This window comes from Microtus ochrogaster, linkage group LG2 (genome assembly GCF_000317375.1).
Source record: "Microtus ochrogaster isolate Prairie Vole_2 linkage group LG2, MicOch1.0, whole genome shotgun sequence".
Taxonomy (NCBI): domain Eukaryota; kingdom Metazoa; phylum Chordata; class Mammalia; order Rodentia; family Cricetidae; genus Microtus; species Microtus ochrogaster.
In genome coordinates, this window is record NC_022028.1 from 53,133,200 (window position 1) to 53,150,194 (window position 16,995).

A 16,995-nucleotide genomic window follows, 5' to 3' on the forward strand; every position below is an offset into this window, starting at 1 on the left:
TGGGAATAAGGAAGAGGGTGGTGGGAATAAGGAAGAGGGTGGTGGGAATAAGGAAGAGGGTGGTGGGAATAAGGAAGAGGGTGGTGGGAATAAGGCCATGAACTGTTTGTTCCCAGTCGTCACACTTCCCCTGCTTCTCTTTCGGATTCCCACTAAGACCTTTCACAGAACCAAACCACTGCCCCTGTCCCCAAGGCTCCCAACAGCTGCAAAGACTTGGGTGAGAGAGGAGGGTGTTCTGGGGCCCTCATGAGGCCCTAACACAAATCACCTCTCCTAATCCTTGTGGCAGCCTCTGGGGATTCTGGGAAACAGGCTAGGAATGTTAACTGGGAATTAGCACACACTGGGCGGTTGCAGACTGGAAAACAAATTGCAAGGTTCTGCAGCTCATCCCCTAAGTCATAGACTATAGGGTACAGGGGTCTCCCAACCCCATCTTTCATCGGAGTTCCACCAGGTGCCACAAAGTCTCTTCTGACCAAACTCATCTGCCCAAGCACGGGAGCCCAGGACACAGGAATCCTGTCTCCATGACCGATTTGGAGTCACTTTGTAACAGATCTGCTGTGGAATATTACTTTAACTAGGCAAAGATGTGTTACACTTGTTTGTGTTGCATTTGTTTAAAGATGTGTTGCTGTTTTACCTTGCCTGCTTAAGGAACTTGATTGGTCTAATAAAAAGCCAAATGGCCAATAGCTAGGCAGTAGAAGGATAGGTGGGGCTAGTGAGCAGAAAGAATAAATAGGAGGAGGAATGTAGGCTCAAGAGGAGAGCGAGGAGATAGAATGAAGGAGAAAAAAAAGGGAGAGTCTCAGGGACAGACAGACAGACAGCTATGGAGTAGGACACACAGAAGGAAAGAAAGGTAAAAAGCCCTGAGGCAAAATGTAGATGAAGAGAAACACGTTAAAGTAAGTTATAAGAACTAGTGGGACAAGCATAAGACTGAACATTCATAATTAAAAAGTCTCTGTGTTTTGATTTGGTGTTCCGACAGTCCAATAAAGCCCGAAACACAGGTGTAGTGTCTGCACTATGGGATGGTTCATGAGCTGGGCAAGGGGATGGAGATTGAAAACACACACAGAGACAGAGACATAGACCCAGGCCATCCTTAAATTCCCCAAGAATGTCAACTTTATTGTGTTCCAGGGCAGCTTATATAGTGCCTTCCCTTACCAACAACCACGCAGTAGCTCCCGGGATCCTTCGGTTGCAAGCCACCAGTAACCACTCTCCTGTCTTGTGCTCAGAGCAACTGCAAGCACAGGAAAACAAGTTGTTTTGCTCAGAGCAGCTGCAAGCATAATGAGTTGTTTACTCTGGCAGGCAAGGGGGTCACAGGAAATTCAGGGTCTGGGGGTCCACAGTCCCCAACACACAGGTCTTTCTTTAGACTGCCAGCTCCCAAATAATGACATGGAGACTTTTTATTAAGTATGAAAGCTTGGCCTTAGCTTAGGCTTGTTCCCAACTAGCTCTTAAAACTTACATTTATGGCTAGGCAATGGTGGTGCACACCTTTAATCCCAGCACTTGGGAGGCAGAGGCAGGTGGATCTCTGTGATTTCAAGGCCAGCCTGGTCTACAAGATCTAGTTCCAGGACAGGCTCCAAAGCTACTGAGAAACCCTGTCTCAAACAACAACAACAAAAAACAACAACTTACATTTATATTAACCTAGGTTGTAGTGAGTCTTTCTTGTTGGACTGCCAGCCCCCAATAATGACACAGAGATGTGGCCGTTAGCTGCGGCTTGCTTCCAACTAGTTCTTACAACTTAAATTAGCCTGTTTATATTAGTCTGTGTTCTGTCACAGGCATTTTACCTCTCTTCCATTCTGTACATCAACTTGCTCTGCATCTCACTGGTGTCTTCCCCAGCACCTCAGATTTCTGACTAGCTATTGGCTCTTCAGTTTTTTTGTTAAGCCAATCAGAAGACACCTTTCACAAAGTGTGATCAAACAGCCCACAATACTACAGTTCTGCCACTGTGGCTTGCTACCTTCCCTCAGTGCTGTAAGTCCACCTTCCTCCCTGTCTGTCTTCCCAAAGTTCCTATTTCTGCCTGGAAGTCCTGCCTAGCTATTGGCCATTCCTCAGGCAGGTGGGGTAAACAGAGACTTCTTCAGTAATCAGTATCCTGCAACATTACCTCTGTGGCCACTGCGGACCAGTCTGTCCCAGAGCTGCACTTTAAAACACCATATGTTTTATATACTTATTATATAATTGTTGGTTTTTATTTTATGCATGAGTGTTTTGCCCACATGTGCACCATATTCATGCAGTATCTGTGGAGGCCAGAATCAGATCCACTGGAACTGGAGTTACCAATGGTTGTGAGACACCATTTACGTACTGGGACCCAAACCCAGTTCCTCTGCAAGAGTAGCAAGTGCCCTTAACTGCAGAGCCATCTCTCAAACCCCCAAGGTTTTGATGTTCACCATTGACCAAGTGCGTGTCTGAAGGAGTCAAGATAAGGGCTCAGAGAGCATGGCATATACTCCACCACCCAAACCACGCCCAGCCACACACAGCCCCCACTCCCACCCCGAGACTGACAGGGATCCTGATCTATTGGCGTTTGCTTTCTTACACCTTTGAGAAGCTCATCCATAACATAAATCAGCGTTTTATTGAATATATACCACACGCTAACACTATATTAGGATCAAATATTAACACCGCTAGGTCTAACAGACAAAGGAAAACTAGAGGGCGGGGGATGGGTTGAAAACACCCCCACCACCGCCAAAAACGAACAAACCAACTCTTGGACCTTCTCATCATGGCGGACCTGGCCGCCAGGCTCCGCCCTTCCCAATATGGCGCCCAAACCCGACCTTCCCATCATGGCGCGCGGCCCCGCCCGCTCTGCCGCGGCTGCCGGCGGGAGCAGTTCCGGGTGCGGTGCGCGCCGGGGGCGGGCGAGGGGGCGGTGTCCTGGCCATGGCCGGCCTGTCGGACCTGGAGCTGCGGCGGGAGCTGCAGGCCCTGGGCTTCCAGCCAGGCCCCATCACCGACACCACTCGGAACGTCTACCGCAACAAGCTGCGCCGCCTGCGGGGCGAGGCCCGGCTGCGCGACGACGAGCGACTGCGGGAGGAGGCCCGGCTGCGCGACGACGAGCGGCTGCGGGAGGAGGCCCGGCCTCGGAGCCCCGAACGGCCGCGGGAGGAAGCCCGGCTCCGCGAGGAAGCGCCGCTGCGCGCGCGGCCCACCGCGTCCTTCTTGCGGGCGGAGCCCGGGCTCTCCCCGCCGGCCTCGAGCGCGGCCCCCGACACCTCAGGGCCTTACGGCGACTTCGGGGCCCCCGCCTCTCCCTGGGCCCGAAGCCGCGGCCTTGCCTACCCCGCCCGCCCCGGGCCGCTACGGCGCCGCGCCTCGGTCCGGGGCAGCTCCGAGGAGGACGAGGATGCCCGGACGCCCGACAGGGCCGCTCTGGGCCCGACCCGCCACTGGTGGGCCCCGTCCTCGGCCTCTGCGCGGCCGCCCTCCGCGCTCCTCCGCGCCGACGCGCGCCCCGGCCTGAAGGCCACGCGAACGGGCTACGCGGGCGCCGTGCGGGCCCGACCTGAGGCGGGCCGGCGGCTGGAGCGCTGTCTGTCGCGCCTGCTGCTCTGTGCCAGCCTGGGGCTGCTGCTCGTCTTTCTGGGCATCCTCTGGGTGAAGATGGGCAAGCCCTCGGCGCCGCAGGAGGCGGAGGACAACAGTACGTCCCGGGCCGGCAAGGGGATGGCTCAAAGGCACCGACTGCCTCTCACTTTCCTCCTTCCAGCGTCTGCAGCACTTTGAGCTCCACTTTATCTTCCTCTCTGCTTCCTCTCCCCGCTAGTGTCTCCCTTTCAGCCATGGCTAGGGGCAGGCTGAGTTCTTCCACAGCCTCTGGAGGAGAGAGAGCTACATGCCTACTCCTGACAGACAGGCCCACTCCTTGCCCCTCGGTTTCCTTCCCTTTTCACCTCCTGCTCATTCACACTTGACAGCCCCTTTGAAGGCTCCAGAGAATCGCCAGGCGCCTGGGAGTGCCTGGTTGTGCCCTGATCTTTGTAGTGCCAAAAAAACCAGGCCTTCATCTGTCCAAAGGATTCTAGCCCTGCCTGTGGCACAGGTGTGGGAGAGTCTTTGCGCTTAAACTGATCCTACCAATGGGGTGCTTAAGGCTGTACTAGGAGAGGGCCTGTGAGCCAGGCAGCTTACCAGACTTCTCTGCCCACACTCAGGTATATGACTCCACATCCCTGGAGGGGTGCAGGAGACAGCCGAGGATTGGGGTTTCCAAATGGAAGCTGCCTGTTACCCTTGATTCTAACAAAAGAAAAAAAGTTTTCGTGATAGTTCCCTCCTCTGCTCTAGGGGGATGTATTTCAGGTCTCATGTCAGACAAGCATGCTACCACTGAGCTACACTCGCCAGCCAACTTCTGAAAATGATTTTGAAGCAGGGGCTCCCTAGGTTACCTAGGCTAGTCTTGAACTCACTTTGTGGTTCAGGATGGCTTTGAACCTATGATCTTGCCTTAACTTCCCCTAGCTGAGTCACCAGGCCCATATCATTTTATAACAAATCTAGGTATAAAAGGAAACTTGAGTTCTCCGGTTGCTAATATTCTTTGTGAAGCATGAAGGTGGTTAATACTCTTGCCAGCCTTGAGTCAAGCTCACGTCTTCCCATGCCTAGCAGGAATGGCTGGCTCACTGTGGCAGGTGTTGAGGTAAATGGCCCTTTGGGCTAACGCCCACAGGACTGCTCCACCGTGGCTGGAGCTGCTTATCAGCTTGGAATAGTGTATGGGCCTCCTAGAGCTCTGCCGACCTGATGCCAGCTCACTGTGCTGGGCTGTGGCCATTCCGGACCTCACCTCGTGCTGTGCTGCTCCTCGCTGCTTAGGATGATTCAAGACAAGCTTTGAGAATTCATAGCCAGGATTTCCTAGAGTTCCCTTCTAAAATAGTATTCTTACTTGGCATGCTGTCGTTTACGGTGCATAAGACTTGTCTGTATGTTGTCTTGAGCCTAACTCCCTGAATTAAGTAGGGAAGGCCATTGTTTTTATTTTATGCATATGGGTGTTTGGCCTACTGTGCATCTATACCACATGCATGCAGTGCCCAAGGAGGCCAGAAGAGGGCATTGGATTCTCACACCTGGAGTTAGAGATGGTTGTGAGCAGCCATGTGGGTGCTGGGAATCGAACCCACGTCCTCTGCAAGAGCAGACAACATCCTCTCTGTAGGCCAAACTGACCTCAAACTTGTGGCAGCCCCTCCTTAGCCTCCTGAGTGCTGGGATTACAGCTGTGTGCACTCCCTTTTAGGAAGGTCTGGGGGACCCCATTTCACAGATAAAGAAACAGGTGCCAAGGGGTTAAATCACCCAAGAACCTGGCGCTCATTTGCAGCCCGAATGAGGTCCCAGCTCTTCTTGTCCTGGTCCAGCACGGGGAACCCCTTGGGTCTTCCTGTCCGTTTGTACATGCGTCAGTGTGGGATGGCATCTTCCTGGCTCCACTTGGTGTCGGCCGAGTTTCGCTTCCCTTGGATTTTGAGAAGTCTCTGTTGTCTTCTGAGTCCCACCGCTAATCTCTGCCTTTCTTTTCTTGATCTCAGTGAAATTGTTGCCGGTGGACTGTGAGAGGAAAACAGATGAGGTGAGTTTCTCTGCCGTTTTTACTCTTCTGAAGACTCGAGCCTCTGCTGGGAGGTAAACTCCCAGGTCATAATAGGATCCTTTTCAGGGAGAGCTTCCCAGATTGTACCAGAATCACATCGTGTTCTGTGAGGTCTGTGTCAAACTGAATATGGAGGACTGAGCTCCTCAGATCCAGCCCTGGGCTTCTTACAGATGCTCGCCTATCAGTGGGAGTATCCGAGGCGGTTCAGGGCCTGGGGGCTGGCGCACCTCTCCAGCCCACTGGTGTGGAATGCAGGGCTGCTGGTGGCTAACATGAGATCTCAGGGTTGCCCTTCCTCAGGTGTGCATCTGTCTTCCTGGCAGTGTTCTGATTGCAGATTTGACACATCAGGGGGCCAGTTGAGGGGAATTAGCCCTCTTAGCCCATGTTTCGATTTGTTTTATGAAGCCCTCACATTCCCCACAAATAATGTTTAGGGAAGGAGAGTGGTCCCGGCCTATGAATCATGTGACAGCATTCACGCACAGCCAGGAAGCCGGTTCTGTGATGGTCTGAGGAGGAGAGGAGGCAGTAAATTTTCAGGTCATAAATCCACCAGGAGGAGGTGCGTGCTGCTAGAGGGCATGACTTAGTGCTCTAATTATTAAGTGTGGGTGCCAGGCCCCTGCAGCCAGGGGCTAGCGAAGGTAGGGCACCCGCATCGGCTCTTCTGTTAATGAAGGGCAGCCTGCTGCAGATACCCTGGTTTTATTTCCTTGGCTTCTGACGTGTCCTGTTTGCCGGTGGTTTACGACGTTCCTTTATTGCTGTCATCCACCAAGCATTTTTGCTTCCCAGTTGTTCTGCAAAACCAGGCTCGTAATAAGTTTAATCTGCTCTCCATCATAAAGCTGGCCTGGTGATTACACAGTGTGCTCCAGAAGCAGGCAGCCAGAGAGGACAAATGGGAGAACGAGAACACTATAGCTTTCTACCAGGACCCTCTGCCCTTAGTCAGAACAGGCTCTTTGACCTAGTCCTTCATGATCTGCAGAGGTGGTCCGGTCCTTCTGTGAGCCAAGATCTGCGTGCCCAGACAGACGCCCTGCAGGTCCCTGCTGGACTGTGCCAAGCTGCTCCCTTCCACTGACTGGCGCTCTGGGCTTTGGGCTCTAGACTTTGAGGATTTGTAACCAATCCCACATCTGTGATAGGACAGCCATAGCCACACAAGATTCATTTTCTGCTTGCTTTGGGCACGGTTGGCCTTCATGGCAGGTGGGCCCAGGAGCAGGCAGGCAGGGACATACTTTTTGGCCCCAGTGAGGTTCTTGCTGAGTTTCTTTTGGGTGGCCTGGTTCACCCAAAATCCAGACAAGTATTTAAGTATCAGCTAAGTGTTCTTAGTCTTGTCGGCAGCAGAGGGTTCTGACACTTTTTCTTTCTGCCTCTGCTGTGGAGAATGTAGGGACAGGCTGGGAGTGGGTGTGTTGTCTTAATCAGGCCGTCTTCTGTCTGGTACCATCTGCCTGTTTCCTCTGGGTCGTGTCAGCCCGTGCAAGTGGTTTGTACGTGAGCTCACATGGAGTCCCCACTGCAGTCCCCACTCAGGCAAGGCCCCATGCTTCCCGTGGTCACTGACATTCCGCACTGTCCCCTCTAGTCTCTGCAAGCTGTGGTGCCAATCCTTGCTCTTCCTTCTCAAGAATCTAGCTAGAGCCATGGGTAGCCATCCCTTTGTTACTGTCTTTATGCCGCAGAACCGAGTCTCCCTGCCAGCCCTCTGCAGATGTATTTCTCCCATGTAGAACTAGGAGGTGGGGCTGGGTGTGCGCAGTTGGTGAAGTGACGTCTAGCGCGCTTGAGGCCCTGAGCCCCATCTCCAGCACTGCATACAGCAGGCTTGGCACAAGACAGTGGAGACAGGAGCACAAAGATCAGTTTAGTTACATAACCAGTTCACGGCCAGCCTGCTCTACATCACACTGTGTCTCAGAAAACAAGAAAGAAAGCCCTAAAGCGTAGAGGTGTTCCTTGTTGTCCAGATGGACATGGCAGTGTGACTGCAGACCCTGGCAGACCCTTGACTGTTCTGCTTTTCAGTTCTGCCAGGCCAAGCAGAAGGCGGCCTTGCTGGAGCTGTTGCATGAGCTGTACAACTTCCTGGCCATCCAAGCAGGTGAGTAGCCCCCAGCCCTGGAGTGCCCCAGTCAGTCTGGCCAAGACAGCCCACCACTGCCAAGCCTTAGTTTCCTACCCACCACTCAAACTCATTGTTCCCAGCATTGTGGGCGTACAGTATAGACCTGGATCTCCCTTCTCCTTCAAGGGAAGGGGTCCACCAACACATGGGCCTCTTAGCAGGTACAAGATTTTGCCTCCCCCCACTTGCTAAGGGCCCCTGTGTTGGTTGGAAGGGAGCAGGCCTTGGAAGACCCCTGGACCTGAGGCACTGGTCCCGGTCTCCTTGTTTGTAGGAAGGCCCAGGTGGTCTGTGGCAGCCTGCCGTAGGGCAGCTCCACTCTACGCTAGTTCTCAGCTCCCGCCACCTCCCTTATGCCATCCAGGGCCTTGGCCCCTGCTGCCCTCAAGGCAAGGGCTGAAGTTCACTGTTGCCGAGAGGAAATAGGAAGTACACCTTTCCCTTCCCCTGCTAGAGATAAACCATGGCCTGGGTGTTGTCCTGGCCCTGGTAGGATATGAAGTGGATGCTTGTGTTCTTATAGGACAATGGGCCACGCTGCAGGGAGCAGTGACATAGCCAGAGCTGTCAGGAAAATACTCTGCCAGCACAGCTTGACCCGGGTGTGTGTGTGTGCAGAGAGGGGCAGGCAAGGACACCAAAATGACAGGCAGTAATGGGCAGGAGAATAGGGAGTAGTGTTAGGAAGTCAGGTGTCAGGCCACAGGACCCCAGTCCAGCAGGCTAGGCCATGACGTGTTGTGAGAGCCGCTTCTGAGAAGACAGAGGCCCAGAGGCTGGATGATGCTGTGTCATTAAAGCAGAAATCATCTTTAAGCCTCATTGGCCAAGCTCTGAGATGGAAAGAGGACAGAAGAAACCAATCAGGGCTTGATGTGCCCAGCCAGGGCAAGGCTAGTCCAGGTGTGGCAGGAGGATCAGAGCAGCTGCCTCAGCCTCAGAAAACGCAGGGCCAAGAGCAGTGTTGAAGTAGGAAGACTTGGTTGTGTTAGAGACAAGTCAAAAACTGCTCCTTTCTCCAGTGCACATACACATACACCCCTTGGCCAGGCTGAGCCTCCAGGTGAGGCTGTGCATGAGTGTCAGACACCTTGTATGTGCCTCATCCTATGCCGTCCCTGCAGAGCCTGGCAGGAAGCCCTGTGGAGGAGGGCCTGCAGCAGCAGCAGCATGCTTAGGTCTGCTGGGGCATCTCAAGAGGTGTCTTTAGCCCAGGCCTTGAAGGCTGGCAGGACAAGGTGGGGCCAGCCTCTTGGGTGCTTAGAGGAGCTGCCCTTGGCATGTCAGCCGACGCCCCACAGACTCTCATCTTTCCTGGGTTCCTTCTGGACATCACTCCCCAGGATCTCTAACAATGGGCTTGGCTTCCAGGTTCCAGCGTGTGTCCGGATCAGAGTCTGGTGACCGCCTCCCGCCCATCTTTTCCCAGGCTGTGTGTATTTATAGTGCCATTCCGCTCTCTGTCTGATCCTTCTAGGATCAGCCGCAAACAGACTTTGGCATTGGGCAGCTTTTCAGTCATTTAATGCAAATCGCTGCTCTGCTTTGCAGGTCAGGCTTTAATGATCTGGAATCGATCCAAGCTAAGTGGCTTTTGATCTTGCTGCAGAGTGAAGATGCCCCACAGAAGCTGGGTGCTGCTGGGCCAATGCTCCTGATCAGAGCTGATGGCTTGATTCTCTGTATTTTTAGGCCCTTTGCAAGGGTTTGGTTTTTCACCTCTTCTCTGTTTGAATGTGTCTTTCCCCCCTCCTAGGTAATTTTGAGTGCGGCAATCCAGAGAAGCTAAAAAGCAAATGCATTCCTGTTGTGGAGGCTCAGGAGTACATAGCTGTGAGTAGGCTGACTGCTGCACCCTGCAAGGCTGCAGCTTCCTGTTGATTTGTTGGGCCCTGCACTGCTGCGCCCTGCAAGGCTACAGCTTCCTGTTGATTTGTCTGGCCCTGCACTGCTGTGCCCTGCAAGGCTGCAGCTTCCTGTTGATTTGTCAGGCCCTGCACTGCTGCTCCCTGCAAGGCTGTGGCTTCCTATTTTTTCCTTCCCTTGTTGTTTTGTATTTGCTTTGCGGCTTTTGATTTTCTTTCTTTTAGATTTAGTGGATCATTGGGCCACCATGGAGGGGACTGTGCCCCAGGGCTAGTCTTGCTGAGTGTGGGCAGGTGGTCTGGTCCAACCTGAGGCCCCTTCACCAGCTGAATGGCCATGGCAGGCAGCCCCTTCTTCATAGGACCTCAAAGGGTCCTCAGGCCTGCCCCTTGGGAGGCACACCTGCCCTCTGTCTCCTGTCCTCTGTGACTCCTTTTGGCTGCTCAGCTTCCATTTGCCTTTCTTTGTGCCTCTGTGTGGAAGAATTATATAGCTTCAGGGTTTGTAGGGTCTGAAGGGCGGTGTAGTTTAATTTCACCTCATGGATGAGGAAACCACGGTCTGTAGAGAGCCAGGGAGTTTCAGAGGCTGCATAGCTGGGACCAGCCTCCAACCCTGGTGCTATTTTGTGACCCCCCCCCCTCCTCTGGTGCCGGCTGTGCCTGCTCGTTGGCTGCTGCTTCCAGCCTTTGCTTAATGCCTTCCTTGCTGCCTCAGACCTGCCTTGTTTGCCCGCTGTGCTTCGCATCATCCTCTTGGCCTTCCTCCCAGCTTGCCGTCCCTGCCTGTTTTTTGTGCATGAGCATGTGGTGGGCACGGGAGAGGGCTTTGCAATCCAGCCTCAGAATCTTGTCCTGGCAGCTGCATCTGAGGCAGAACTAACCCCATCTTCCACCCCACAGAATGTGACCAGCAGCCCCTCTGCAAAGTTTGAGGCCGCGCTGACCTGGATACTGAGCAGCAACAAGGATGTGGGCATCTGGTGAGTGTAGCTGAGCTGCCACTGTCCTCCCCGTGCGGACTTCTTCACGTACCCAAGGCCTGGAGCGAGATAGCAGAGGGCAGGCACGGTGCTGCAGACTAGGGAGCAGCACCGCTCAGTCCAGATGTTGGGGTCCGAGCCTGCTAATTCATCTGTCAGTCCTTCCTCTAGTAGCTGCCGCTGACCAGCTCACCGAGGAAGGAGATTGTCTGTGCCTTCCTCTCACTCAGTATGGAGATGCCTTGGGAAGTGCTGACTTCTCTTCTGACCAGGCAGTTTCCCTGAGTTTGCATTGCTAGCGAGCACTATTAGCAAAGGTAGCGGTGGGGAAGGAGCCCCAGCCTGTGCCAAGCAGCCCTGGAGATGCCTGCCCTGCGAAGGTGCAGACCGCACAGTCTCCTCCATAGCTCTTTGTCAGAATCTCTGTTCCGGTTCCAGCTCCTGCTATTAACACACACTCTGGGGTTTTGTTCTCTTTTTCTCTAATCCACCCAAATTACTAATTCCATCACACTGCATCCACACAGCCCCTTGGCGGCTCGGCCTAAAGCTTGGTAACTGGATGCGTGGCACGATTAAGATCCAATGGCTTAAAAGCAGCTGCCTTGAGCGGCTGAGCGATTTTCCTGTGTTGAGAAAGGCAGAGGAGAATACGGATTTTCCCCTCCACAGCACGCACTGGAGCTGCCAGCACAGAAGAATGATGACACTTGCCTTTTCCTGCTGGGGAAGGCAGCTGGAGGGTGGCTGAGCAAGCTCAGACAGCCATGTTGAAAATGGGGCGTCACGTAGCAGCCATTCCAGAGAGCATGGGGTGGGCATCGGTGTCCCTGCAGATCCTCACATGCCTCACCAACCGCTTGGTTCAAAGCAGGGTGCCAGGGTCTGGTGGATCCCAGTTGCCATGGGCCTCACGGATTACACTTAAACAGCTTTCGCGCCTGCTCCTCACAGGGAGAGCGCTGCTGCCCAGCTTCCATCTTTCAGTTCCACGCTCCTGCAAAGCCAGGGATTCAGTAACACATTGCCGTTTCTCTGTGCTGGGAGGTGGGGTCCAATTTACAGCTTAATCTTCTGCACGCTGAAAGAGGCTGCCAAAGACCCAGCAGAGGGGGACGCCTCGTCAGCGGCAGGGGTTCAAGCTCGCTGCCATCTTCAAAGCTGCTGCTTCCTAAGTAGCCAGTGTGGGACTTGCAGGAAGGAGCACAGCCAGGCCCTTCAGGCTGCTCTGAGCAAGGGAGGCCCCAGCCCTCCATGGTGGCCTTGCCTGCAGGCTAAGGTAAGGTCAGGCCAGCACGTTTACTGCCCCGGCTTGTTTCAGGTTGAAAGGGGAAGACCCGTCTGAGCTGGTGACGACAGTGGACAAAGTGGTCTGCCTGGAGTCTGCCCGGCCCCGAATGGGTGTTGGCTGCCGCCTGAGCCGTGCCCTGCTCACTACCGTCACCCACGTGCTCATCTTCTTCTGGTGTAAGTCCTTGCTGCCTGCCATGCTCTCCTGTCCCTTCCCATCGTGCCTCTTGCCAGCAGCCCAGCTCAGTGGCTGCCTGAGCATGAGGAACGAGCCAGGCACCGAAGGGTCATTTCGCCTCACGCTCCTGGGAGCTAGCTAATAAAGCAGGAGCTGAACAGAACAACCTCGGCTTTGGCTGTCTGTACCCTCATGGACTCATGGCTAGATCTGTAGCATAGCTTACATAGGAAAGGGAACCAACAGCCTCCTGAGAGGAGTGGGCCCTGTGGGAGTCAGCCTCTGCGGCTTCCAGTGGCCCAGTCAGGTTCCCAGTGTTCAGACCACCTCCATGCAGGAGGAACATGGCAAACATCTGCAGAGGTGAAAGCAGAGTGGATACAGACTGCAGGAGGAAAGGGAGCCTGGTTGTCTCCTTCCAGTGGTAGCTGGGTCTCTAAAAGGAACAGCTGGGGCACAGAGATCATAGACTGCCTCATGCAGTGCCTCCCCTGGGCCAGGTGTTATAACCAGCTGCAGCCTCTCAGAACACAGGCCTGGCAGTATGTTTGCACGCAGCACAGGCTCCAGCCTGTGAGGGAGAAGATGATGTGAGTTCGGGATGGGCTGAGGTCTGGGTACCTGGGACCCTCAGGTGACAGCCGCTGGAGAAAGATAATCACTTTGTAGCCTGTCCTTGCTCAGGAAGTGATGGTGTTCCGTTGTGTTCCAGGCCTGGCCTTCCTGTGGGGCCTCCTAATCCTTCTGAAGTACCGATGGCGGAAGCTAGAGGAGGAAGAGCAGGCCATGTACGAGATGGTGAAGAAGATTATAGGTGCGTGTCTCCTGGCGGAAGGGTGCCCGCGCCTGCTGGGCTGCTGCTGACCACTTCCCTCTCTCCCGTAGATGTGGTCCAGGACCACTATGTGGACTGGGAGCAGGACATGGAGCGCTACCCGTATGTGGGCATCCTCCACGTGCGAGACACCCTCATCCCTCCACAGAGTCGGTGAGTCCTGCTGCTGGGGGAGGCCCATGGCAGGGAGCCATGTGACTAGCCTCCTGGGAATTGCAGCCTGCCCCTTGCCTGCTTGACTCGGAGTGGCAGAGGAGCTAGACAGGAGGGCAAGGGGCATCCGCTGCTCCTCTGCAGACTTGTGCCAGTTGGACTCTAGCCAACATGCTGAGGCTGAGCCCTAGTCCCCTCGGTGGTTGCAGCTGCAGGGTCTCCTGTTCCTGTGAGTCCCGCCTGGATGCTGTCTGCATACCTGTGTTTGTAAGGTGGTGGCCACCAGCAGCCACAGCAGTGTCAGCCTTTGGGCACACCCCTTTTGTGGGTCCCTTGGGCCAGCATCAGTTTGTCTCTGAGTTGGTCACTGGCCAGAGGACAGAGAGCTTTTCGGGCTCTATGACCACGACCACGAAACTGTACGCCTGCTGGAGTGGATGGGGCACCCAGCAGGGTCCCCCCTCCCCCCGCCCAGGGTCAGCATAGACTGCAGCCCGTCAGAGTAGACTAGGTTGTTCTCTAGCTGACTGTCGCCTGCCATATCCCCTGAGCTCCTGTGGCCTCCACACATACACACTATCCTGGTGCTAAGAGAGGGTTGCACGGAAGGGAGGGGAAGCCCAGGCTTTGGGAATTGAAAGGACTTACTCGAGACTGCTGTGGTAGCGTTCTGTGTGCTCCCCCCAGGTCTTGTCACCTGTGTGTCACCTTTCTGTGCAGCCACTGGCAGAAGAGTCTCACTTAAGCCCAGGCAGGCCTTGAACTGATAGTCATCGTGCGGTAACTTCCTCAGTGTGGTGTGACCAGCGGCCACTGTGCCCTGCTTGTGAGCCATTTTAAACCGGTGCTGCTGCTGGGTTTAGCAGCAGCATGCTTTTCTGGTGAGCAGAAGTCCTGGCTGCTCTCCAGCAACATGCATACATCTGGCAGGGAGTCCCTGTCCACAGGAGCCACTGCTGCTCTTAGAGGTCAGCTATGGGTCTTCAGGTGATTCTATCTCTCAGGGGAATCCATTTGCTGCACCTAGACTCCTGCTGGGAGTTGTGCAGCCAGCCAGTCTAAGCCTTGTTCTCATACAATGGGATTCCACAGCCTTGCAGAGGGCTCCCCTGTAGCTGTCCACCCCCATGCATGGGTCACTTGGCTGTGCACTGTGGAAGACCCAAAGTCTACACCCTGGTGGAGCATTAGAGAAGGAAGCATAGGAAACCATGTGACACTGGGCAGTTCTGGGTCCTTGGAAAGGGGACAGATGCTGAGGAGGTGCCCTGCCCTGGTACTCTGCTGCAGCCAGGTCACCCACATCACAGGCTTGCTCAGCGCATAGCTGAACATAGGGGTCTGAGCGCTACCAGGAGTCTCACCACCGCAGTATGACCCATCTCCCAGGCAACCTGTCTGCCAGGATAAGGGCACACCTAGGGGACTGGTGGAGATGTGAGGAGCTGGCCGGGAGCTAGTCAGTCCCTTCCTGTGGATGAGGCACTGCATCCTTAGGGACCTGGCATAAAGGTTGGCGTCTTCATCCTTCAAGCTTTTTCTTTTGACTGTGTAGCATTGGCCTGCCAAAGGCAGAGGCCGTCTGGCTCCCACGGAGAAATGACTTCCTCCATTGTCCTCTCTCTGGAGGCCCTGCCCCCACACTCAGAGCTGCTCTTTCCCCACACATGGTGATGGTGGCCTTGGTACCACTGGGGCCGTAAAGGGAAGATATGGCACTCATATACACCCCGTCATGGAACCTCTTTGTTAGGAAGGGGAACCCACAGAACAGGAAGTGGCCCCTGGTTCTAACTCCCGGAGAGGTGTCTCCTTACTCAGAGGCTTCACTTGGCCTTCCCCCGCAGTGCCGGGACTGGACGGCTCTGATAGGCAGCATGCTGGACTTGGGTGCAGCCTCCACAGTGCAGGTTAGCTGGTAAGCGAGGCACAGTCCCCACGTGGACCTGGGTGCCCACCACTGCCAGCTCCTTCAGGCCCTTGTGCTAAAGCTGTGGAGTTGGTAGAGCAGTGCTCTGCTCTCCAGCTGGACAGGTGCAGCGAGCCTCTAGAAACACCCTTCTGTGGGACAGGTAGGCCATGCCAGCCTGATGCCTGCTGAGCTCTACCCTCCCATTGCAGGCGGCGCATGAAGCGCGTGTGGGACCGTGCTGTGGAATTCCTGGCTTCCAATGAATCGCGAATCCAGACCGAGTCCCATCGTGTGGCAGGGGAGGACATGCTGGTGTGGAGATGGACTAAACCTTCCTCCTTCTCTGACTCAGAGCGATAGGAAAGGGCCTGCTCCAGCCAGCCTGGCCTGGCCACCCAGCTGGGGCAAGGGCACAGACAGACCTTCGGTGCTCATTCACACCTGCCTTGATTGCCCTCCTGGTCTCAGTTCTGGGACGTGTGGGCTTCCTTAGGGTAGCAGGGAGAGCAGGGTGAGGCTCCTTTATGCCAGTCTTCCTGACAGAAAGGGGAGAAGGGCTGGCTCTCCCTGGATGGAAAGACAGGCAGTGGTTGGAACCCTGGAGGTTCCCAGAAAGCCAGACAGCAACCCCACGCTTGGGAGGTGGGTCGGGTGGTGGGCTGGGGCAGCAGGAGAGCGGTGGCACTTGGTCCGCGTGCCTTTGCAGTGTTTTCCAGGGAGCTTGAGGGTGAGGGAGGAGTCCTGTCCTGCTGCTGCATGGGCCTCTTTGTCCAAAAGGGGAAGATGCTAGCCAGTGAACCAGCTATAGGGATGGAATAGGTGGCCAGGATCTGGAAAGGATGGAGGGTCCAGCCCCAGCTGCCTGGGCCTCAGTGCCTCTCCAGATGAGAAGTCAGCCCTGAACCAGGGCGGAGCCTCAGCCTCCTGCAGGCTCACCACCTTATTTTACTGTGACAACGCCTCTCCTGGCTGTTGAGCTGGAACAGGGCACAGGTGGGGTGCAGCATTGTGGCTGCACACTGCCCCCTTCAGGCTACATGGAGCAGCATGGGCCATTAGCCTGCTGTGCAGTAGAGGGCCTGCTCCAAAACACCCAATGGGGAGCCTCATTAGCTGAGAGGTAGACTCCAGCAACTCCTCCAGCCAGCCACACCACAGCCCAAGAGGGCGGCGGGTGGGTGTGAGGCATGCCTGCCTCCAAAGGCACAAACGCCGGCTCTCAGACCTGTCACCGTTCTGTTTCTTAATAAAGCACCATCTCCACTTAGTAATATCTCATTTGCTTGTGTCTGGGTGATCAGCAGGACTGGGGTCTGCACAGGGGCCTGTGGCAAGGCCTGTTTTCCTGTTCAGGCTCCAGCTAGAAGCAGCTTTTGTATTGGGGTGGGACTATTGGAAGAATAAAATATTTATTGAAAATGGATGTGGTTTTGTTCATAATGCGTTCCCTTTCTCCCCAAAGCAATGTTGAGTAATGAGAAGGCTGGTCCAGGCCATGCTGCCTTGGCAATGGGCTTCAGATATGCTGCATGAAGCGGCATGAGCCCCATCCAAGGTTCCCGGGAGTGCTGAATAGCCCCAGAGGGGAAAGCCAACAGAGCTGGCATGTTCCTACATCCAGGCCCGGGGCGTTAGCAATGGGCTGGTGGGCACAGAGTTGGCAAGGGGGTGCTTCTAGGAGACTATGGCTACTCTACAGGTATTCATCTCCCCCAGGTCCCCAAGGCTAGTGGTTCAGATACAAGGTAGCCTAGCTATGGTCTGTGTTTACAGCCAGTCTGCCTGGCCATCTTCTGTCTCTGGCATCTTTTGTCCGAGCTAACCCATTGCTCTATGGCTCAGAAGCTGCTGGGAGAGCAGAATTCACAGCAACATAATAGGAAACAAAAGGCCACAGAGCTGGCACTCACAGCAGCCTGCCTCTCAGAGCACAGCAGTCTCCCAGGA

At 55.0% G+C, this 16,995-nt stretch overlaps 1 protein-coding gene across 1 annotated transcript; it reads left to right on the forward strand.

The window, feature by feature from the left end:
- Positions 1-2,628: 2,628 nt before the first annotated feature.
- On the forward strand, positions 2,629-16,460 carry Lemd2 (LEM domain containing 2). Its single transcript, XM_005360386.3, has 9 exons — positions 2,629-3,727; positions 5,625-5,665; positions 7,733-7,808; positions 9,589-9,665; positions 10,601-10,680; positions 12,002-12,147; positions 12,861-12,962; positions 13,034-13,136; positions 15,258-16,460. The coding sequence occupies exons 1-9, from the start codon at positions 2,965-2,967 to the stop codon at positions 15,406-15,408; spliced, it is 1,539 nt and encodes a 512-aa protein (XP_005360443.1). The 5' UTR covers positions 2,629-2,964; the 3' UTR covers positions 15,409-16,460.
- The last annotated feature ends 535 nt before the right edge of the window (positions 16,461-16,995 follow it).